The following is a 23742-nucleotide window of genomic DNA, read 5'->3' as shown; positions in this document are numbered from 1 at the left end:
CTTGTGGATACCTTAATCGGACCTTTGTGAAAACAGCCACAAGATCGAGGAACAACAACCAACACTGCAGGTGGTGAAGGAAAGAAAAATACGCTCAGCACGGTCATTCCTTATTTTTCACAAATCCAAAAACACATTAAGACGGAAACTGGTCCACCTGAAGGATTGCAAAGCCAAACACAAGAAAAGCAATCTTGTGTATACAGTCCAATATAGAGAGGAAAGCACAGATTTGTATATTAACAAATTAAACAACCATTGAGGAAATGCGTGGCTCAACATAGGAGGACCATCTCCTCAGGTCAACACTCAGCAGTTTGCCCACGCTTGAAAGATAAGGGACTCTCTTTTAGTGTACATATTTTGGATAGGGTGAAGAGACTGTTTGTAAGGGAAGTGAAGGAGGGAATCTAGGTCAAAGTCGAGGTACCATGTCCCATCAGAGGAGGAGGTCTACGACACCAGTTACCCCCCACCTACAATGCTGTTCTTTCATCCCTTCCCAGGAGATTTAACAACTATTTGCATGTGGCCTCATGTGACAACTCCTCTGAATCATTTACAGTTGGCCTCAGGTCACGCCAATGAGTCTAACAACTGTTGTTACAACAGGAGCATTAACGAATCAAGTGGTATCAATGACCATGATAAGACACCAGAGTCAGTAAGAGCTGAAGAAGGTGATGAGATGCAAAAGTATCTACAACCAAGTCCAACTGCCCTTGATTCAACCCTCCTTAGATAACCATGATCTGAATGACTGCCTTAACTAGTTGAGGCAGATGGTCACCCACCTAGAGGCCGGTTCTGCTCCGGTTTACATCCCGTTGAAGGGGCGTTTTTCTTTGCTGCTCATGGGGGACTGTTGGGTCTCTGTAAACCAAAGAGTACGGTCTATATCTGCCCTAAAAAGTGCCCTGAGATAACTTCTGTATGATTTGGTGCTATATAAATAAATTTGAATTTCTCTCTATTTGAACCTCTCATTGATTAAATAAACAACAAAAAACAGTTTTCAAGGATGCTTTTTAAAAATCACTAGGACTGTTCAGGACTAAAAAATCCATAACTCATTTTTGATTAATCAGTTGTTTATTTTCTTGATTAATTGATTAATTCATTGATTTAATCTATGAAATGTTGAAAATGTGGGGAAAAAGGCCACAGTGGTGTCTTCAATTTGTTGTTTAATTCACTGTCATATATGACAAAGAAAAAGAGTCAAATATGAGAAACTGACTCCCTTTTTGTTCAATCCCATCTTTAAAAATCCAAACTTTGCCTCCAACATCAAATAAACACACACACAAGTGGAACTGGAACATCCAGATGATGAAGGCCACAGGAGACACAACGCCTCATCCTCTTCCTCCTCATCATTGTCATCATCACCCAGCTCTCTGACAGATCCTGGGGGGCTGTTGGAAACGTACTTGGAAACTCTTCAAGAGACGAGCCCAGAGGACTTTACATCTGACTGAGATTCAGGCCAGTGAACAGTAAACTACAATCTGCCACCACTGTCCCCTGATGCACCATGAGACTGTTGATGGATGGAGTATAAATAAATTAAGGCATGTCATCAAGAGACAAGAGCCAACATATAATAATAAATGTAAATCTAATAAATGTGTGTATCAAATAGCAGAAGAGAGACCGAATACAAACAATGATAAATCTTTTTTTATGAGATGCTATTTCAAAACAGGTACTGTGTTTTACAATGCAAAACAGGGAAGAACATAAAGCCATGATGGCGGCATCAGAAAGCCAGATAAGAGAAAAGAGAAGCAGACAGCAGTAAAGAGACAATCGAGTGAGAGCTGGGATCGTTAAAAAAAAAAAGAAGTTAGCATTTGTGGTTTTCTTCTGACAGGTTGTTGTTGTTGGAGGAAGATTTAACTTAGTCAATAAAATCTCACCACAACGTTTGAATAATATTACATAATTTTATGAAACGGAAATACAGATGTTCAAATTTCTTCGAACATCCAATTGAACAAATCTGATCTTTTCACAACACTTGAAGGACTTCTTATCTACCTTTTCTTCATTTGAGTTTCTTTAATTTGGAAACAGTAGATGAAAAAAAAACTCAAAACACACAAGGTCCATTTATACGTTCATTTGAACATCTGCAATACCATAGCTAATCCTTCTGCTGAGGAAGATCATGGGATGACTGAAAGTTCCAGCTTCTACATGGACGCTGTGTTGAGATTGTTGTGACAACTTGTTTCCAAACTCAAATTCAACATTTCATTTGCATAGAAGCAAGCGTGTACATGACTTTATTAGCCTGGACACAGGACATTAAATGGGTGCTACATAGTATTTATGATGAGATGTTGAACACTGGTCTTGAACTGCCTGTGGCATTCTTTGAAAAAGGTTTGTTTTCTGTGTTTGTGGTAAATAAGTGATCATTTCAGAAGATACTGACTGACGATATTTAAGTTATAACTGAGGAATTTTAATAGGTTTAATTTTGAAATAGCTCTAAATCAAAGAGATAAATAATTTAAGCACATCTGATTCCCTGTGGAATCAGATGGTGGACTGTGGTGGACTGACTGATGAAGATAAAAACACTCTAGTCATTTTTAAAGTCATATTTATTGTTACATGTGAAGCGCTTAAAGAATAACCATGAACATGAGACCAAATACAATCCGGCCACTGTCGTAGAGTATCATGAAGCTACCTGGAATGAAGTTACTGTTTATATTTGGTAATGTTGAATACAAAAAAAAAGAAAAGGAAAAACAAAAAAAAAAAAAAAAAAGGAAAAACCTCAAAGTACGAGTATAGGTCGTCTTTGAGACAAGAAGGCACAGCAGAAGCCAGGAGAGTCCAGTCCGCCTGCTCCTCATCCAACGTAACAGACAAAAAACAAGAAGCCCAATACGACAAAGACTAGACACCCCCCCCAAAAAAACAGCATTTTACCTCACGTAATAATCCCAAGAAACAAAACAAATGACGAATACAAGAATACAGACAGCACATACAGGCTGGTCATTAGTATAATTTGACCTCATGGCTTCTGTATACAGATATGTAGAAGTTTATGGTGCCAGTTATTAAGACATGCTTGTACTTCATTCAGTGAGAGGGAATGTTTTGGTGTTTGTTTGACGTGTGCTCCACCTAAACATCCTGCCTCTCATTGCCCGATTTTTTTTTTTTTTTTTTTTGCCTTGTCAAGCATTTATTTATAAGTATGGTATTTAGGAATGTGTGTTGCTTAGTCGAGGATATAATTTACTTATCAGTCTGAGTAAAAATATGTAAACAACCTTGCAGCTGGAAATATGCATTCTTGCTTTTAAAAAAACAGCATTCTTATACATTAGTTGAGACTTCTGCATATCAAAAGTAACAAGTTGTCCTGTAACATGAGGCCCAGCTCTTCTGATCTTTAGTAGGTTGGGCTCACTTTAAATAAAGAGGACAGCACGTGATTTTTCAGTAAACACCTCCATTAACCAAAAAGAGTTGCGGGTTCATGCAAATTTCTGATTTTGACTTCATGTAATTCTCATTCAAAAGAACCATTCTTCATTCCTTCAGTTGGAAAGGGGGGAGGGACTCTTTCAAAAGACTAATGGCTTGTGGGAACGAGTATAGTAAGTGCCACAATGATCGCAGACAGTCTCTTAAGCTCGCTTCATCCCCCGACCCATCAAGCAGGCAAAGACTGTCATCACCATCTTGGGCTTGACCTCCACCAGGTCTTCTGGGAGAGCGTAGACGCGAGCTCCGATCTTCCTTGCCATAGAGACGGCGTATCTAGGAAGAACAGAGGGGTTTATACATATAAAACTGTTTCAAAAGTGACCGAAATAATCACAAATGACTGGTTGCCTCTCTGGTTTTGTCATAGAAAAAATAAAAAGTCTTACTTGGCGTTCTCCAGCTTGTCGTCTTCAGAGAGACTGCCTGTCTTTATCAGTTCGTAATTGATGCTGCCAGGCTGGATGGCGTCGATCAGTTCCAATACTGCCAAGCTGCTGCTGATCTCCTTGTCCTGATCGTCACAAAGCACACAGATTAAGGATCAAACACACAGGATAAAAGTCACTGAGGCCGATAGCACTGATAATATATTCCATTCAGCTGCCATTCAGACTCAGAGATAAAGTTCTTTATCTACAATTTGATGAAGTCAAAATGTAAAAACTCCTCAGAGGAAGTTAACTTTCAGTGTTTGTTTTATCTACTCTATACCTGCAGTTTTTTTTCACAGCAATGTAAGCAGAACGTGTGCAGACTGTTTCACCTTAAAGCTTGAAATCTTGGTTGATTTTCCAGCCTCTGCCAATGTTTCATTGACCCACTTTACAATGATGTCATCATTTACTTTCTGTCCATCACCCAGTTCCTCTAGTACATTCAACGTATATCTGAAAGAGAGGAGAGGCATTGTAGTTATAATGAGTATGGACTGAACAGTCCAGTGAACTTATTTTTTTTACCTGGAAAAAAACAAGTGTGAAGTGGTGTTTTACCTTCTCATTAGCTGCCACACCAGTGCCAGAGTCAGGGTAGCGTTGCCATCGTTCAGGTCCTGCCCACCGATGCCAACGAGGGAGAACTTGGCTGTTTTGCCCAGTTCCACTGCATAGTTGCAATTCTCCAACTTAGGGTAGAAAAATTAAATAATTAGCAAAAGACAGCCATCAAGGATTTTTTCATGGATATGAATGTTTAAAAGAAATCCTAATTCACCTTTTTCATGTTGGTTCCCAGTTTGGGGTAAGGCGGCTTGTTGACCTTGTTGTTCCAGTCAACAGCCACTTTAATCCTCTCGTAGAGCTGAAGGATGACCATGGCATCCTGCAGGTCTCTATAAAACAAGATTGTGTTTGATATTCATTAACATGCAATACATATTCAGATACTGGCGTATGCAGGAGTAAAACAAACTGTCTGTGGTACGTACCCATACAGATGATTGACATGTGGGTTCACTCCCAGAGAGTTCATCCAGTTTCTGAACGTCCTCTCTTCCCGTGTCTCACCTGGAGAGAAAAGGATCATAGGATTGAGTGGGTTTCAGGTGATGTAGTTGGCAGCCATAATGAAGGTCTCAGTAATAGTCAGTGTGATTTAAAACATGCAGTTTGTTGGTTTTATCAGAACTGAATAGACCTGATTGATGTTTCTGATACCTCTGATACCACTGTGTTAGCTTAAACCACCATAATCTTGTAAATGTGATCTGTACACTAATTTGTACAGAAGGAGCCAAACTTAGAAGTGGTTTGTTGTTGCATCATAAAATTAAAAAAAAAAAGTTTCTATGCTAAAATGAGCCTGTATGCGTTAGTTAACAGCTGTTTGTGCAGAGCTGGTTGTCCTCAGGCTGAAACTTTGTTGCTTTAAAGTTAATCTGAAATATGAGTAAACTCATCCTGCTCCCCACACCCACCTTCCAACAGTCCCCAGTCAATGTCTTCATTCTCAGGTTTGGTCAGAGCTGGATATTTGTTAAACAGATTGGCCACAAAGGCAAGGTTGAGTTTGGGGTTTCCACTGACGACGTCAGCTGCGGTGACAAACTGTCGACAGCTGAGTCTGTCGGCCTGCTGCAGCATGGCTTCTGCTCTCTTCATGTCATCTTTCTCCTGAACAACACACAGAACACACACTGCGATCAGAGATGCTGTACAGCTGTCACCATGTGGTGAAGACTCTCAACTGTCGAAGCACTTACACTGAAGCCTGCCATGTTAATGTCTATACGTGGCTGGTCCTCGTCGGTGCCTTTTGGAGAGATCTGATTCAGGAGGTGGAAATAGGCCCTGGAGTCCTGCAGGATAATACAAACAAACACAATTAAATTTCACTGTGTAACATAACTAACTTTTGTCTCATTAGGATATCTGTACTTTAATTAGTGCCACATCTTGAGGTGTTGATAAACCTGAACTTAACTTGTAGTGAGCACATTGTTTTGTATTTTGTCAATCACCTGTCAGGTATTTAAATGCTCTCTTAAATTGTTCAGTACTGTATATGCATTAGATTTGCTTTATAAACACTACATTTGGCATATATTAAATCTATATAAGCTGATGAAACTAGACGAAACAAATATTTAATCTTAAAATGCCATTTCGGAGAATTATTCTGTAAAATGTAGTGTGTACTGCAGAACAATATGTAAAATTCTTTGTTTAAGAAATGTCTATGTCTATAAAATAGTGGAAATAGCATGAGGAAAAAATGACATGGATAACCAGACAAGGAGAGGTGTTGTAGCTGCTTGTTCACCTGCCTGCTTCAGTACCCAAAAGTGTAAACAAATATACAACAATATTTTCAAACGGACTAATATTTTAGATCTGATTAAGTTGTTAAAATTATGTATCAAAACATCCTTAGTAACATGAATTTTTCCAGAGACGCAAAACATCTTAAATGCTTACATGCACAAGACAGTTTGCTAAATGTTAGCTGAAGGAGACACTACTCATTCAATCCTATTTCTGGAGCAGTGTAGGCGGATATTTGACTGAGTTTGTGTAAACACTGCCTTGCCCAGGGTGCTGATAGACACCTGTGTTGTTGGACATGTTTACTAAACACGCAAAAATAAATTGGTAAAAAAAAACCTAAAAAAACGCAACAAAGCAACACACTCTCCTCATAAGAACCTTAAAACTGCAAGTTTGAAAATCATTTAGTGTTTAAATACTCAGTGTGAACAAAGTGCTTTTAGTTTTAGTGAGAAAGGCTACCTTGATGTCAGAGCTGAAGTTATTGATCTTCTGCCAGCCAGCGTTTTCCAGATGAAAGTTTGCCCAGCGTAGGAGCAGTTCTTCTGGAGACAGCTTCATCAGGTCCTCCAGGGTTTCTCCGTCTCTCAGCAATGCTGCCAGTGCTGTCAAGGGGTGTTAATGATCAGTTAAAGCTACCTGACAACAGACCAGGAAACCCTAGTGATGGGAACACGGACTCAAACACCTGTTGCATAACGGAAATCTCAAACATGCCCTGTACCTTCATTTCTGCTGAGCTCGATGTCAGCAAACAGGCCAATTTTGATGATCTGCCACAGCAGGCCCAGCACCAGGTGGGGCTTCCCCTCCTTCAGGTCTAAAGCACCAATGTTCACCACATGGCAGCCAATGGCAGAAGCTGAGTTCAGGGCCAGGTTGAGATTCTCCTGTAAGGTAAATAAAGCATCAGCTGAGTGGTGACACAGATAAAAAATAATTTAAAAAAAGCAGCGCTGATGTAAATCTAACTGACCTGTATTGTAAACGGTGTCAGCTTCTTCTTATTTATGGTCCTCTCATCGATGGTGTCCGGCACTGACAGGTTGATCATTTTGCTGTGTATCCATACAAAAAACAAAACCAACATTATTTATATTTCTACTGACATACGTAATAATATAATATATTATACTACTATATTGTACATACTAATGTAGATAGATTTGGAACAATACGTATTCATTTCTGAATATTCTCATGAAAGTAGCAATATCATTTCCTGCACTGCAATGTGCGGAGAACATTGCAGTGTTTGACCAATACAGGCTTTTCTTTCAGCCATAACATGAACACACCAGTAAGATCAGTGAGCTGCAGGTATTTGATATATTTCATAGAGGCAGCTACAGCAAGTAAGGGAGGGGATAGTGGAGTTGCTGCCTTGCAGTGAAAACAGGAACACACACCAGAGGACTATACCGTCTCCGACAGAGGTGAACAGAGAGTCTGTGTTGGGATCCATGGGCAGGACATGTTGGCAGTCAGGGTCTTTTTCCAGAGCACTGTTGATCCAGTTTACAAAGGCGTATCTCTCCTCCTCTGTAAGGGTGAACATCCACACACAGGCGTCAGTAAAAAAACAGCATGACAGTATCGCTCACAATGACTCATTAAAGTGGATCCATTATGGGCTTCTCAATGGCAAACGAACCGTCTGCACCTGAAGGTACAAAGTCAACAGTTCATGACAAACATTAGCAGCGACTGGAGGGAGGAAACAGACAAATGTACCAGAGAACGAGTGTTGTGTGCCTTCGCTTGACAGCTCCGACGTCCCTCCAATAGCCAGAATGCCTTCTTTTCTGTTGATGGCCTTACGGAAAGTTTTTGCTATTTCACTGCCCCTCAGGTCCTGGACGATCTGAAACAACACAACAAAGAATATTCAGAGACCAAATACCACCAAGACTACATTACTACTTAAGACACATTTATGGAAATACTGCAGATGATGGTTTTGTTGTGGAGGTTAATCACTTCATTGCTTTGGCCAATTAAAACATCTAAAAACAAAAAGTAATTGACATACATTCACAAATTCGTCAATAACAACAGCACTGAATTGTTGGCTGCTGTTCGTTGCAGTGTTTTAGATTATAACTAAATATCCTAACTTCACATCCAATGTCACATGTAGTGATTACTGCACTATGATTCTGGTGAACTGATATGTAACTATCACCTTTAACACATAAAACTTATGATGAGTAATTGCCAGACAATTTAAAATGACGTCTGTGCTCTCTCATCTTCTCTCCTTTTACTGTCATTTGAATCCCTTGTTGTCTTATTGAGCTCCTGTTTGCCATCATGACGGCCAAGGTCGCTCTGCAGCATTGCAGCTGGAATTTCTCCTCAATAACATGAAAACATAAAAGGCTACCTACCACCTACAGAGCTGATGATCAACATCTGGACTCGTAATTGAGTTTCTGAACAATATATATGGTCTAAAAACAACAGTGTTCATTGATACATAAAGTTTTCAGGTTCATAACAGTAACTAATGCTGTGTGGTGCATTTAGGTACACTATAGTGATTTAAAGTGAAACTGTGCAGTCACTACACATCTAACCATAAATAAATATAATAAATAATCAGTAATAAAAGTGTCAGCGTGTCATTAAGGTTATCAACAGTACAAGTAAACTGTCAAACACAGTCGTTATCATCCTCCACACTAACACCACCCTCAAGCTTGGCTACATCCCAGCATTAAAATCAGTCTCAATGACATTTAAGGGGAACCATAAAGAGCTATATAGTGTGAGTTCATACAATATAAAGCTTATCAGTAAAGCAGCACATGTGAGCAGCTACAGACAATAAATATTGTATGGTAAGATGTCTGATACTTCCTGAATCTGAAGTTATTGCTGCTTCATCAGTGACCAAAGCCTGGCTACCCGCCTTGCTGTGGCGTTTGACCACAATAAGCTATTCAGCCTGGCGCTGTTTGAAAAGCACAGCACACTTCACCACAAACATAAACAAGGTCACAGGGTGCCAGCTTGCATTTTTTTTTGTGCGCTCTAGGTAAAAGACATAACCACAACAAGACAATAGTGACCTTGGTTCTACAACTCAGCTAAAACTTCTATGATATCCACATTCACTCTGGATGCATTTAAACTGGGCTGTTATCGTCCATAAGAACCTATTTTTTACAGCAGAGTTTTATCAAAGCATTGTGCCGGAGCACACACCTCTCTGACACAATGGCACAATGCTGTTAAGCAGCCAACTGGGAGGTGCCGGATGACATCTCCTCCCGCCAGCACATGAACATGACATAACAGCCCATAACAGTCACCTTGCAGTTTTACATCATTGCAAATATCAACTAATCAATCCTTCAGCCAAGACACACACACACACACACACACACACACACACTTTGTTATTTTGTTCACCTTCAATTAATGGTAGTTATTACGGCTCTATTTTTATGATTTAATCGTTCTGAAATCTTTCAACCCTGATTGTCACATGGCTAAATCTTTGCCTTAAAAGGAGCAGTTTAAATAAAGTTGAGTCCACAGTTACAGTAACAGAGCCCACGACACTTCAAGACCAAAAGACGTTCAGCCACAGAGGTTCGGACAAAACACAGTTCAAAGACCACCCAGTTCAATTTGCTTCACTTTGTCATTTTCATAGGTTAAGTTTACAAATGACTGACTAAAAAAGCCGCATATCCAAAAGCAAGACATTTAAACTGTCACAGAACGACAGCTACGTTGCGGTCGACCCTCCTGATTGTAATTCAAATTCCTGCAGTGCTAAACCAGAAGCTGCCTCAGTAACATGACTGCTCCCTCATCACCACTGAAACAAAATACTGGAACTCACACCACTCTGCTGACCTCACTTCCACATTCCCTGAGTTAGTGTGTGTGTGTGTGTGTGTGTGTGTGTGTGTGTGTGTGTGTGTGTTTGTTTGTATAGGGGCCTTTCAACTCTGTCGAGCATTTTGCTGCTAAAAGTTGCTTTACTGAGCCGTCTTACTCAGGAGGGCGAGGCGCTTCAGGCAGAGCAGAAAACAAAGACCGACTCACAGTCTCACAGTGAGGAAAGCTCTGAGCAAGAGGTGAAAACTTGTCAGGCTCGGCAGCAAGAGGTGAAAACTTGTCAGGCTCGGCAGCCCGAGCTGTTCTGAGCTCCACTTAACGTACAGACAAAAACTCTTCGAAGCTGATCTTGTTGTCCTTGTTGCGATCGAGTTTCTGGATGATCTCTCGGACCATGTATCCAGGTAGGGCATGGCCGGCCTCTTTGAGGAGCTCATGGAGTTCATAATCAACGACGTATCCATCGCTGTCGAGATCTACACACACAAAAACCATCATTAGACACCAGAAGACTTATTTTCACAACCTATAAATGTCAGTTTGATGTTGATTTATCGTTTGTCTTAATAATCAAAATAATCAAAAATAATAATAATAAATGGCCATCAGAAGTTAATTGAGCCTCATGCTATCTTAAAATCACTTTTTTGTTGCAGTGAAAACGCAATATTTAATCCTTCTCATTAAAAGGATCTGTCATGGTAGATTAAACTCCTCAGCATCACTCTAATAGAATCATTACAAAAATATCATTACATATCTTTGTCACAAGGGTTTGATGATAACATGTGAAGGATCATTGCAAAAAAAAATAAAATCGGCTGATATAACGACATGAGAATTTTTTTACTCCCTCATATTGATATCAGCCTCAAAAATGCAGTATTCCAAATACTGGATGCTACAAAAATCCTCCTCGTTACTGCACTGTTTATGGTACTTTAATGAGCATGTCTTAGGTGCTATTCATATTATTTATATTTTTTACAATAATAAATTAACCTATACAGTGTTCAGTACATATAACCAAAAATATGTGGTGTATACTTGCCCAAATGTACATATGCTGTTAATACTGTACATACAACCTATTGTCTAACTCTGTCTCTCTATATCTATCTATCTATCTATCTATCTATCTATCTATCTATCTATCTATCTATCTATCTATCTATCTATCTATCTATCTATATATAACCCTCTCTACTGTCCATCACTGTACATATTGTTGGAAGATATACTATAGTGCTGACTTTCCTGTACTCATCTGTAAATAACACTGTATTTTTTTGCTTCTGGTTGGATGTTAACTACATTTCACTGGCTTTGTGCTCATGATCTGTACAATAATAAAGTTGAATCTAATCTAACATGGCTTTTACTCACCAATCTTCCCAAAGATCTCCCTCATTTCCTCCATCTCCTCTTTTGTTATCTTTCCAGACATTTTCTGTGATTGACCTGAGGTGGTCAGTCAGAGAAAGGTGGGACTGCGGAGAGAAGAAGAGTACCGAGTCATTAGCAGTGTCTTGACATGAGGAGGAAGGACACAAGAAGAGCGTCATCCTCATCAGCCTCCTGTAAACCTCCTTCCAGCCTCTGTAACTTATACAGACTACCACACTATTCTGCGTCTCCAGCCAGCGCCCCTCACTCCAGTCAGTAATCTCACTGCTCGTGGTTCGGTGAACATTCTCAACTTTTCTGCCAACGTAGATGTGACCTTTCCTCTGCAGGCAGAAAACACTTCACATCTCGTCTTCTGTGAAATCTAAAAACTAGTAGTTCTTCATAAAAACAGTCTAACTAATCCAGGCTGATCCCCACCCCCACTGATCCTATCTACTGTTCTCTTTGGTTTCTTTCTTTTGCTCTTTTCCTTTTCCAAGCATGTTTCTCACCCATAATCAAAGTAATTTCCTGTTGTTCCATTGTATAGTAATGGGCCTGTACTGTAAAATAACTACCAGACATGCAGCAAGTACAGCACTTCACTGTTTACAGTAGGCGATTTTTATAAAACCACTTTCTTATAAATCTGCTTACTGCAACAGAACATCGTCCAAATCCTCACAATTTTAAAAAGTCTGCTCTAGAAATCAAATTTTAATGAAATGTGTTGAAGTGGAATCATGGAAACTGAGATACCTGTATTGAAAAGGGATCGGGTTTTATATGATAACCTCACATCTGGAGTAGTTGTGAGCCTTCTGTTTGGGCTATTTCTCTAAAAATATGATGCCAGTTCATCATGAAACCATTACAGAAAAGTGTCTTTAAAGGAATTCACTTAAATGAGTAAAGACAAGTCACATAATGAGTAAGACTATCTGAATTTTTTTGTCTGACTAAAAACACTGTGTTCCCGAACTCCTCCGAGGCAAAAGTCCCAAACTGAAAATAAGGAATTCCTCCGAGTGCCTCCTTCCCGTTTTGCAGCAGGAATGCGTGAGGCCTGGGCAGATCGTGCTTCACTTTACAGAGGAGGTGAGCAGGGCGAGCTGCTTTGCTTGGCTCTCCGAGGCTAAACTGGTGAGATGGCATTCCTCTCTGACACAAGTGTTCAGAAAACAAAGATGCAGTTGACAACGAAGGATCACACTTTTTCCAGACAGAAAAGTGTTCCCGTTTCCTGATGGTAAAAAGTACAGATGACTGATTTCACAGCGTATTAGTCAGAAATCCTGGGCATGGCTACTTCTCCTTCCCTACTACACATGTAAAACCATATTAGGGAATAGTTGAAAATCCAGTTAGTCAAACGGGTCATTATCCACCTGATTGTTAGTATCATTCAGAGTAAAGTATTTCCTTTGAAGGCCACAGCAGCCTAACAGATGCACATTCAAGCAGACAAACAATAGACAAAAGGCCAGTAACCGTGCCTCTTCCTCCATGAATGAAACTATTAATAGTGTTCATGAAACAGTAGCCATGTGGTCCCTGAGACTGACTCAGTTCCTATATTCTTAAAAACAAAACAAACTGATGAAATGCGACACATTGTCCTAGTAATCAGGAATGCGCTTAACCAACAAAGCCATTCAGATAAAATCATTCTGTTCACAATAAAGAAATACAAATCGGGTAGAGAACTGGTTTTAGGTAACAGTACAATAGATTTGTCACTTTTATCAGTAACACAGATCAAAGTTCTCTCTGTTCTCTCTGATTCATACAGTGGCATGAATCAGAGAGAACAGAGTGTTTTTCTTACACAAACTGCTACTAAATCAGGGCAAGCAACTAAACTCCTGACTAAACGATTAGGAAAATGACGATGCGTGTGTTGCTATATTTAACTTTTCTCCACAAGGATGTGAAATGTGGTCGCTGAAGTCGGCTCAGCTACAATAAGGGCCGACAAACATTACCTCATTTGCCAGGCCATGTCACACCCTCGACACAGGCCGAGTGGAAACAGAAGAGGGGTTAAGTGCACGGAGCAAGGGCACAGATGGCGGCGGACAAATGCGAGACGTACTGCTGGTTGTACAGAAGAATAGAGCGTTTGTAATCAGCCTTACAAACCACGGCAATAAATCCTGTGTAACGCTAGAAAATGAGTTGTGAGTGTCAGGCTCCAAAGACAGTTGCTGTGTTTGACAGCTGGACTGTGTGTTTTGAGAGCAGATCCTACGTGCCTCTAAATGCAGCAGCAAATGGAGAGGCTCTTGTTGGCCTAAAAGCATATCGATACTCGTGATAGAGGTCAAACACAGGATTGAAATGTCAGTGCTTGGCTGCAGTGCAGAGTTTCATAGATAAGAAAAATGCTACCATACTTTTGACTGATGATTGGACTCAATACAAAGCAAAAATCTTGGGAAAAGATTTCCCAAATTCCAAGTCTTTGACATTTTTGAAAGAGATTAAATTTGAACCAAACAGAAAGCTATGTGGGTACGTAGTGACATACACTGAAAACAACAAATGCATTAGCACTACACACACACACACACACACACACACACACGTAGGTTTTAATCAACCAGGTCACGTGATATCTAGCAGTAGCAAAACAAGTCTTGAAGATGTTTCACCACTCCTCCACAAGGCTCTCTCAGCTCTCTTGCCCTTTACTTTATGTGTGGATATCAACCATACACAACTATTTCTTTCCACGCACCAGCTTTAATTGTCAGGCCAAAAACAGCACATCTACGACATTTACAATCGCCTTTGATGGATCTTTCAGTCAATTTAAAGCGGTGGGCTGCTCCCAGATGGGTGAGTTAAATGTGTAGAGCTGACACACCCCGTGCTGCCAGTGTTTTATCCACACAGTTACATGGGAAATGTGAGGCTCACAAATAGCTTGGGCACCCTTCCCAAGTGTGGTCAAGTTCATATGCACACACCCAACATAGTCTGCAAGAACACGGACATTTTTACTCAGTGACAATCGCCTGCAGATGTGAAGCGCACTGACTCATAAACACTATACAGTCTGCGACTGCTGTGTGGATAAGATAAGCGCAGCCATACTGACAGGAAAAGAAAAGGTGACGACAACAAATACTATACGAGGAGTTTACCCAACTCTAACATCATGTACAGCTGTATGCATAGCATCCTGGGCTGGGTTTAGGGGTATTATAAAACCTCACAAATATGGTGAATCATCATGGAAATATTCAAATGAAATGGTGAGCTGCTAATCTTTACCACTGGAACAACTTTCCCTATGTAGTAAACTGCTTTTCACCAAATGAAAGGATGTAGAGAGTAGCTGCAGCTAGCAGGTCATGCTAGCATAGGTGTAAAACCAGGAATCACTAGCAGACATCACTTAAGAATGTGATTAGACAGGTTACTGAGATCCTGCTGAATCAGTTGGGCTAGGCTGCTCAATTTAAAAACAGACACACCTACAAGGGCTGCCATTACTCAAAAACACTGTCATGACTCAGATTATGATTTTTAAGTCAATATGATTATATAATGTGTGTGTCAGTGCAGATTGAGAGTTCTATTAATTATTATTAAAAGACCAGATGCAGCTAATATAATTTTCTTAAAAATTGTTACAGAACAGTGTGAAAAGGAAGAGCACAAGAAACAAGACGTGAAAACAGGTGCACCCTTTAAATAACTTGTTCACTTTCACGCCGTTGAATAACAAGTGTCGGCACCTGTTTAAAACCCTGTCGGCGCAGAAAGTGGAGCAACCTGTTCACCCGCACAGGTGTGAGTAAGGGCGGATCCACATGGTAAGCTCCCTCCTCCTCCTCCTCCTTCTTGACTGTCTGGTTTGTCTTTACAGAGATAACATCAGACACATAATGTCTGTATTTAAAACACCAACATGCTCCCATGTAGTTATCCATAGTATGAACAAGGGAGTTTCACTTTGTACTTGGGCTATAGTGAAGCACAGCATACATACCACACATGTACATTCATGGACAATTTGATCAACACAATCAGGTTAATGACAGACACAGTTAAAAGTAACAAAAGATGTGTTCCTCTTTCCCATAAAGGAAGTACACACAACACTTTTTTTCCACTAGGACAAAACTATGTCCCCTTACTTCTAATACTGTAATAGATTTAATACTTTGTTGTTTAACAGTTAAACATCGTTTCCTGTCAAAATATCCCTCCATACAAGCAATGACATGACTTTCACTGAGGAGAGACAGCAGGGACTGTTGGAAGGAAAAGCACCACTGATTTAAACTGTATTCAAAACACACTTCTTGTTCCAAGTCACAATATTTATCAAGTTAAAATGTGGGTTTCTCTGACACCATCACACAGACAGTCGTTCAACTATTTCTCAACACAATTGGGATCCCAGATGTAAGTGTAATGCTGACCCAGATGGGTCGACAGGAAAAATCTGGTAAATCACTCAGAGTAGTAAACAGCCTTACATAGGCCGCTGTTTTACACAGGCGCAATTAAACTCTGAGAGACTAAAGAAACTGCTTCATTTCAGTTTTAAAACAATCACCAATCTTTCCCAATGCACCATAACACGCAAACAAACAAAGAAAGTCAGATCTGATGTGCAGCGTGAGAACGTCCACTTTGCAGTTTTATGTCCCATACAATTTAAATGTGGCACCGACAGGGAGAGACAGATCAATTGAACAAAGGGTCAATCATTTACTAGAGTTGTGCAGGCATCATATAAGTGTCAACACGAAAAAAACGTGTCAGATCAGAGGAGCAAACACACACGCCTAGCATTGTAAAGGACCTTTAATAAAAGGCTTTAGCAGACTTTAATGTGTGCTTACACATGGGTCAATGCTAATCTGAAGATGTTAAATGTAAAGCAGGCTCCACCTATGCGACTTCCTCCGGTGGGCGCTGGTGTAGTAACGGAACGAACCTGCTCCCACGTTCACAAAGGTTGATATTTCCAAAGTTTAAAAGACAACATACACTTTTTATATGTTTTTCAAAACATATAATGCCGAATTTATAGTTATATCTAACTTACTGGACATATTTCAAGTTACCTTTGTTATGTCTTAGATTTACTTTTGCTAAACGTCAAACTTCAAAGGCTACTTTATTTCAGCATTTCTAGGCTCTGTCCAGCTCCCTGAGGATGAATAGGCTACAGTCAAGGTGTAGCTAGCTACAGCTACCCGGCTAGCGCCAGACATGCAAGTTTTGCAGGCAGGAAACTATCCCTGTTTACTCTTGCAAATCCTCCTGTCCAGGCTGAGGATAGCGGCTCTCACAGAGGAGAAGGCTTGGGACAAAAGTGTTATTTTAGCAGAAATACATCCGAGACAAAGTCTGTCTGTAAGTACCTCTTGGATAAGAAGTTGCCAGGAAATTGGTACTCACTGTCGGTACGCCTGAAATTCCAGACAGCGTCCAGTTTGCGGTCCTGCCTCCTCCACGTAGAGACAAAAAGTAGACAGAGGCAGGAATGTTGGCCCCGCCCGGCCGCGTCTACCGTTTTTCCCAACCCAGTTTAGATTAAACCACGCCCACTTCCGTAGTACGGAAGCCTCGACGACTGCGTTCCCATAGAAACCGCGCTTACGCGTCCTGCGAAATTGCTTGTAAAACAGTGGCGATATTATAGTAAAGTGCGCTCTTTGAAAATGACAGATCACGGCCACACAAATGCTTTGGTAAGTTATCTATTTATGTGAATTCACCACAGTTTTAAGTTGGTAGAATATACTAGCAAACAATATCAATACACGAGTCTAATATTATCTCTTGCACCTCATACACATTTTTTACAGTCTGCCTGACGTCCTTGGTACTAACAGGTAAGTTAACAGGTTAGCTTGGTATTGTGCATAGATAATGAAAGAATTATATAGCTTAGTTAAGCATGCTGTATTGTGATGGTTTTGTAAATGTCTTTTGCTTTTTCGGACCTAGTGTTTGTATGTGCTCAGGACCAGCAGAAAACATAGAGGAGTATCCACAGCTGAATGTGTCTTAGAGATTCCTTAACTGTTACTATAAGAAATCTTATAACATAGTTGTATTAACTTACAGTATTAGAACATTTTGAAGGAGTACTGTAGCCTATAACCCAGATCGACCATGTCTGCCAGTATGAGAAGGTGCCTTCAGCTGGAGACCACACTGGTCTTGATGCCACAGTACGTGTGGATGTCAGCACTGTGTGGAGCAAGCCAAGCAGAGGATCCATCTTTTGAAGGGATCATTAGGGGTGAAATGGAGGGTGGATGTCACCCGACAAAGGTTGGGGCTATTCAAGGTAAGAGTTGTGCTGTCAAAATTTCTTAAAGCAACTTATCAGTGTTTGTTTTTCCATTGGTTCATACTGCTGTAAATCTACTATATTTTGGCGTGTTACAAAATGAAATGTGCAAGTGAGTTTATTGACCTACTCACAATTTCATTGTTTTAGACATAATAATGAAATTCAGATATGTATATATGTTTTAGGACCGAGGCCTCGAAAATGTCTACCCGTTTCCCAATTGAGGCACAGATAGTAAACAGGCATAATAAACACCTGTTTGTTGCCAACGCTATCTGCCACCAGGATGTTGGGGAAAATGCAAAAGAGGTTCTGATGGGTCTGTTTGAGATTGGCCACACCCCTACATCTGCTCTGGTGGTGCTTAAACATGACCTCCAAGTGGAGTATAGTTAGCAGTTTATATATCCATCTGTCAACAGGGTGATTTGCCCTGACCTGCCCTACGTGCAAAAGTAGGCATTTTCTGATGCCACACTTCTCCTGTGCTCCTTCCATCTGCTTCAAGCAGTTTGGTGATGGCTGTGGTGCAAGGAGAGTGGTGTGGACCACAGGGACAGACTCTGTTCACAGTTGTTAAAGACATGCTGTACTGCAAAGACAAAGGATAGGCTTTACAGTGAGGCAAGACAACATCCCGTTGCAGTCAGGTTAGTGCTCAGCTGTAGGACAGAAATTTCAGATTTCAGATCACATTATACACTGCCTGGCCAAAAAAAAAAATTGCCACCAAAAAAAAGGTCACACACTCTAATATTTCGTTGGACTGCTTTTGGTTTGATTACGGCACGCATTCACTGTGGCATTGTTTCGATAAGCTTCTGCAATGTCACAAGATTTATTTCCATCCAATGTTGCATTCATTTTTCACCAAGATCTTGTATTGATGATGGGAGAGTCGAACCACTGAGCAAAGCCCTCTCCAGCACATCCCTAAGATTCTCAATGGGGTTAATGTCTGGACTCTGTGATGGACAATCCATGTGTGAAAATGATGTCTCATGCTCCCTGAACCACTCTTTCACAATTTAAGCCCTATGAATCATGGCATTGCCATCTTGGAATATGCCTGTGCCTTCAGGGAAGAAGAAAAACACTGATGGAATAACCTGGTCATTCAGTATATTCAGGTAGTCAGCTGACCTCATTCTTTGGGCACATAATGTTGCTGAACCTAGACCTGACCAACTGCAGCAACCCCAGATCATAGCACTGCCCCCACAGGCTTGCACAGTAGACACTAGGCATGATGGTTGCATCACTTCATCTGCCTCTCTTCTTATCAGAGCTTATCGAAACAATGCCCAAGCGAATGCGTGGCGTAATCAATGCTAAAGGCGGTCCAACGAAAAATTTTAGTGTGTGACCTTTTTTTTTTTGGTGTTGACTTTTTTTTGGCCAAGCAATGTATTTGTAAGAACAATGTAATGAAACCATGAAGCTATTGTGTTTGGATACTTTTATTACATTTTTGATGTATGCATTTAAAAAAAAAAATCAATTGCAAATATGAAAAATACCTAAAGTACATTGAAAGGCTGTACAATCGCAGGGAGTGTTGGGCACTCAGTTACAGAGGCAGTCTTCTCACCAGAGGTCACAACACTTACAATTTTGTAGAAGCGGCAATGCGTGTCCTCAAGGACAAGATTCTGCAGAGGACGAAGGCCTTCAATCCTCCTCAGCTCTTCGACCTCCTAACATCAAGGTTGGAGACCTACTATGAGACACACACATTGTTGATGTTGCCCTTGGATGCTGGGAATCTTTCCAGAGATCCAGATTCTTTCCCCAAGATGGCAACATTGCAGCTTCGCAAATCCAGCAGGTAATGGATCTTAATAAGTGTAATTTGCTGATGTCCTACATGTTTGTCAAAGGGATCTATACACATGCACGCCAATTTAAAAGCTAATTAAGTATTGCCCCTTGAATGACTTATGTTTTATATAGATTGAGGAGAAGAAGTTCCTGGTGGAGGGGTCCAAGCAGACGTATGTTGTGGACATGGAGTTGGAGCTCTGTTCAGGCCCTGCAGGACAAACTGGGGCGCCATGCAAACACCAGGCAGCAGTGGCTAAAATCTACAGCTGTTTGGCCAACAATTTACTGCCAACAAGTCCAGAGATGAGAGCAGAACTGCTCAAACTTACATCTGGAGGTAAAGCCAATATTTTTGCAATAACTGTTTTTGTAAGACTCCCAATATTTAAATTACATAATGAGGGAGAGATGCTTAACTTTATTTCAACAACCCACTGAATTTGGTGGCCTGTGCAAGTAATGTCATTGTTTATTTGTGTCATCAGTGTTGTGTTTTTTGTGGCCACATTATAGAATTCAGTGGTCAGGAGCCACTGGGCCTTGGTTAATGTTGATCCCTCTCATGTTTTATAGAAAACACCTCTTTGGACTTCTTACAACCCCCGAGGCTGAGGAAGATTTTGTTATATCCTAAACACTACATTTTATATTAATTTCCATATATTTTGTAAGAACTTTCAGTGGTGGGGAAAGTAAAATCTAATACACAAAATAATACACAAATAACCTCACTGTTACTTAATACCTTAATACATAGCATAAAGCTATGTATTTTATTATCTTATTACTCTCATGAATCCAAATCTGATACAGTAATTAACATGTCTGACTTATCAAACCTTATCAAACCATGTCTTGTGCAATGTGAACTGAGATAGACTCTCGCCCCCCATGACCCTTCCCATGATAAGAATGGATAGATATATCATAATACTGTTTTTTACTTCAACTTTTTGCAATTACAGTAAATAATCAGTTTCATTGCTAAATACACTGAGCCTCACATGGTCTAAAATGTTCAGTAGTGATTCCAACCCATACACATCCAGGACAAATATGTGCTCAAAACACCTCTAGTTTTATCTAAGGGCCCAAAACAGCTAAATGCTGGCATTGGAACCAACAGAGTCAGAATAGGAGACTGAAATCAGTTTACAAAATGAGTGTGTAGTGGAACAGCAGTGGGCTTTTAAATAATTAATATCTACCCATCCATCAGTGATATTTCTTGGAAGAGTAGCCTATAAGAGTTCAGTGTCTGCTGCATGTCTCCGTTATGATGTGGGAGAAATATAAAGCATGCTATCAGCAAAAACAACCAATTGATGAGGTGGATCAAAGAGCATATGATTGTGGATTAAATGCTAAAAAACACAAATAATATGAAAATTAACATGGGGTTTTCTATTATTATCAGCAAAGTAGAAACATTTACTAAATACATACGTGTGATGCGGATCTGTTTATTGACAATTTCAGTGTCCTAAATGACTCAGTGGCTTACAAATGATGTTATTTATTGTCACAATTCCAGGAAAGACAGGTGTACAGTAAACACAAAACATGGTGGTATACACACTGTAGATGTTGACAGTGGTGATGATAGTGGGTGGAAGCACTTAAACTGACACAGGAAGTCATAATGACAAAAGGTTGTACTAAGAAAGACAAGTCAGTAAAAAGTGTTGCTTTGAATATGACACATTATTAAGCTAGACTGCCTGATAATGAAGAATATACACAAAATAATATCCTAGTAAGCATAACTGACATAATGTACTAGTGCTGGTTCAGAGAGGGCAGAGGAACATTAATACATTACATATTTTTCTTGCCATGATCATTAATCCTTTTCACACCTTTCATAATGCACTTACTATGCAAATGATTTTTTTTTCTTTTTATTTAATTATCTCTTGTTTTGCTTTGTTTTGTTTTTGTGGTCTTGAGCTTTGAATAGTATAAAACACCTTCAAGAAAGGATTACTTTTTCCTTTGATCCATTGAGATGCACAGTATCTAGACTATACTGTTATTGTTATGTTTCTATGTTTTAACTGATTCTATTTGTTAAACAAATGCCCCTTTGGGCACTTATGGAACAGCGTTCCTACAGCCCAATAGCACTGAGCTCCTTAATCTGTGCTCACTGCCAATGAGTAAAAGACCGCTTGGGCACAACCCGGTGACACAAGGATCACTTAAGATATGGAAACAGTTAAGAATTCATTTTGGGTGCAAACAGGGCCTCCCTTTAGCTCCCATCTCGGCAAACGCCCTCTTCCCACCATCTCTGATTGACACAACTTTTCAGCTCTGGACAAGAAAAGGTGTAGGCTTGGTCAGGGATTTCTTTAAAGAAGGCAATTTCATGTCATTTCAGCAGTTAAAAACAAAACTTAATATTCCACAATCACATTTTTTCAAATATCTGCATGTCCGAAGCTTTATTAAATAACACAAAATATACAGAGCAGCTGGTTGGAAGAATGCTTGACAGCTGAGCCTTTGCAAAGAGGATGTGTGTCTGCTATATATGAGCTTTTGCAGGGGGCAGCAGCTCCCTCTTTGGACCGTATTAAACAGCAGTGGGAGACAGTACTAGGCTGTGGTCTTTCTGTATCAGAATGGAAGAGGGCAGTTGGCTGGGTGCACAACTCATCTATTTGTATCAGGCATGGACTCCTGCACAGACTTCACCTATCAAATAGCAAGCTTGCCGAAATGTTCCCATGAACCAGTGAAAACTGTCCTAGGTGTAAATGTGACCAGGGCACCCTTAGCCATATGTTTTGGGTCTGCTCAAGGCTAAAAGACTTTTGGGAAGGGGTTTTTGACACAATCACTGCAGTGTGGGAAATAACAATTCAACCGAACCCTGTCACAGCTTTATTTGGTGTGGTGCCACTGGACTGCAGGATTTCAGCCACCCATGTCACTTTTGGCACAGCGGACTATCCTGCTTAAATGGAAAAAGTCGGTACCCCCTTCTCATAGGCGATGGGTGATGGACATGGTGGCTCATCTCAGAGTGGAACAACTAAGATCTATAACCCAGGGCTCGGAAAAAAAGTTCAAAAAGCTTTGGCAACCGTTCCTACTATATGTTGAGAAGCTCCATGTCGAATAAATAATTGCAATGGCCCTGTGAATTTATTTATTTTTACATTTTTTATATTTTTTTGTTTATTTATTTTATTTTTTACTTTATTTATTATTGATGTTTTTATTTATTTATTTTTGTGCATCTATTTGTCGGTTGTGTGTAGCCGATTTGCATTGTCTGCGCAGCTATTTTTGCTCTTCTTTGTCGGTATGTCTGTTTATTTTGTTTATTGTCATTATCGCTAATATTTTTATCAATTTAATTTTGTTTATTTTCATTATTATAATTTTTCATGGATCTTATGGTGTGTGTGTGTGTGTGTGTGTGTGAAGCATTGGTGTTTCTAGATGTTTCCAAGTTTCTAGATGTTCTCGTGCTGTATGTGGAGCTGTATGTGTGAAGTAAAATCCAATAAAAACATTCAAATATATGATTCTATTTGTTAAACTTTTTCTCATGTGCCAAAGTTCTTTATAAAAATATTAAACCATTTAATCAGATCCAGCAGATATATTTAAAATGTTCAGCCTTTTTAGTGTCTTTTTGTTACTACACTAAAAATGGAGGATAAAAGAGAAAGGATAAAAGAAAACAGGTACAGGTAAATCAATGAAAAATGTGATAATGGGTCAAGAGAGAAATGAAGAAGTGGGATAGTTGTTGCTTGTTAGGACGTTTTGCATGTCCTGTGTCACAGCTGATTCAGATATCCAGTGTATCCAATGTGAGATAAACTTTTTTGTTGCCAACACACTAGCCAGTCATATGTTGCATGTTTTCTTCCAGGAGTGGCAATTGTGAGGAGACATTAAGGAGGTAAGTGCTGGATCCATCAGGAAGTTTCTGTTTCAGATAAACTTTTAAATGCATTTTTGCACAAAATGAATGAACTTGAACTTTGGCAATTACATTCAGCCCGTATGAGCAGGAACAATGATTACACCAAGGAAAACTCT

General features: G+C 39.9%; 1 protein-coding gene across 2 annotated transcripts; it reads right to left on the bottom strand.

Moving 5' to 3' along the window:
* Positions 1–2603: 2603 nt before the first annotated feature.
* On the bottom strand, positions 2604–17024 carry LOC128371912 (plastin-3). Of its 2 annotated transcripts, none has more exons than XM_053332306.1 (16): positions 16953–17024; positions 11526–11629; positions 10464–10615; positions 8019–8148; positions 7694–7826; positions 7261–7342; positions 7009–7174; positions 6747–6889; positions 5720–5815; positions 5435–5630; positions 4946–5024; positions 4732–4849; positions 4512–4642; positions 4283–4406; positions 3906–4030; positions 2604–3792 (listed from the first exon to the last, which is right to left on the bottom strand). In XM_053332306.1, exons 2-16 carry the CDS (start codon positions 11584–11586, stop codon positions 3660–3662), a joined length of 1869 nt encoding a protein of 622 aa, XP_053188281.1. In that variant the 5' UTR covers positions 11587–11629; positions 16953–17024; the 3' UTR covers positions 2604–3659. The 2 variants fall into 2 exon arrangements, with proteins under 2 accessions (XP_053188281.1, XP_053188282.1); XM_053332307.1 differs by having other exon boundaries at positions 16916–16973.
* Positions 17025–23742: the final 6718 nt, after the last annotated feature.

The sequence above is a fragment of the Scomber japonicus genome, chromosome 13 (assembly GCF_027409825.1).
Source record: "Scomber japonicus isolate fScoJap1 chromosome 13, fScoJap1.pri, whole genome shotgun sequence".
NCBI classification, from domain to species: Eukaryota; Metazoa; Chordata; class Actinopteri; order Scombriformes; family Scombridae; genus Scomber; species Scomber japonicus.
Note: the sequence above shows the minus strand (reverse complement) of the source record. Positions and strands in the feature narration are given on the sequence as shown.

Coding starts and splice junctions, on each gene's coding strand:
- LOC128371912 (XM_053332306.1), bottom strand. CDS start 11,586: ATGTCTGGAAAGATAACAAAAGAGGAGATGGAGGAAATGAGGGAGATC. Junction 10,616..11,525: donor GGAGATCTTTGGGAAGATTG/GTGAGTAAAAGC, acceptor TTGTGTGTGTAG/ATCTCGACAGCGATGGATAC. Junction 5,816..6,746: donor ACTTCAGCTCTGACATCAAG/GTAGCCTTTCTC, acceptor ATTATCCTGCAG/GACTCCAGGGCCTATTTCCA.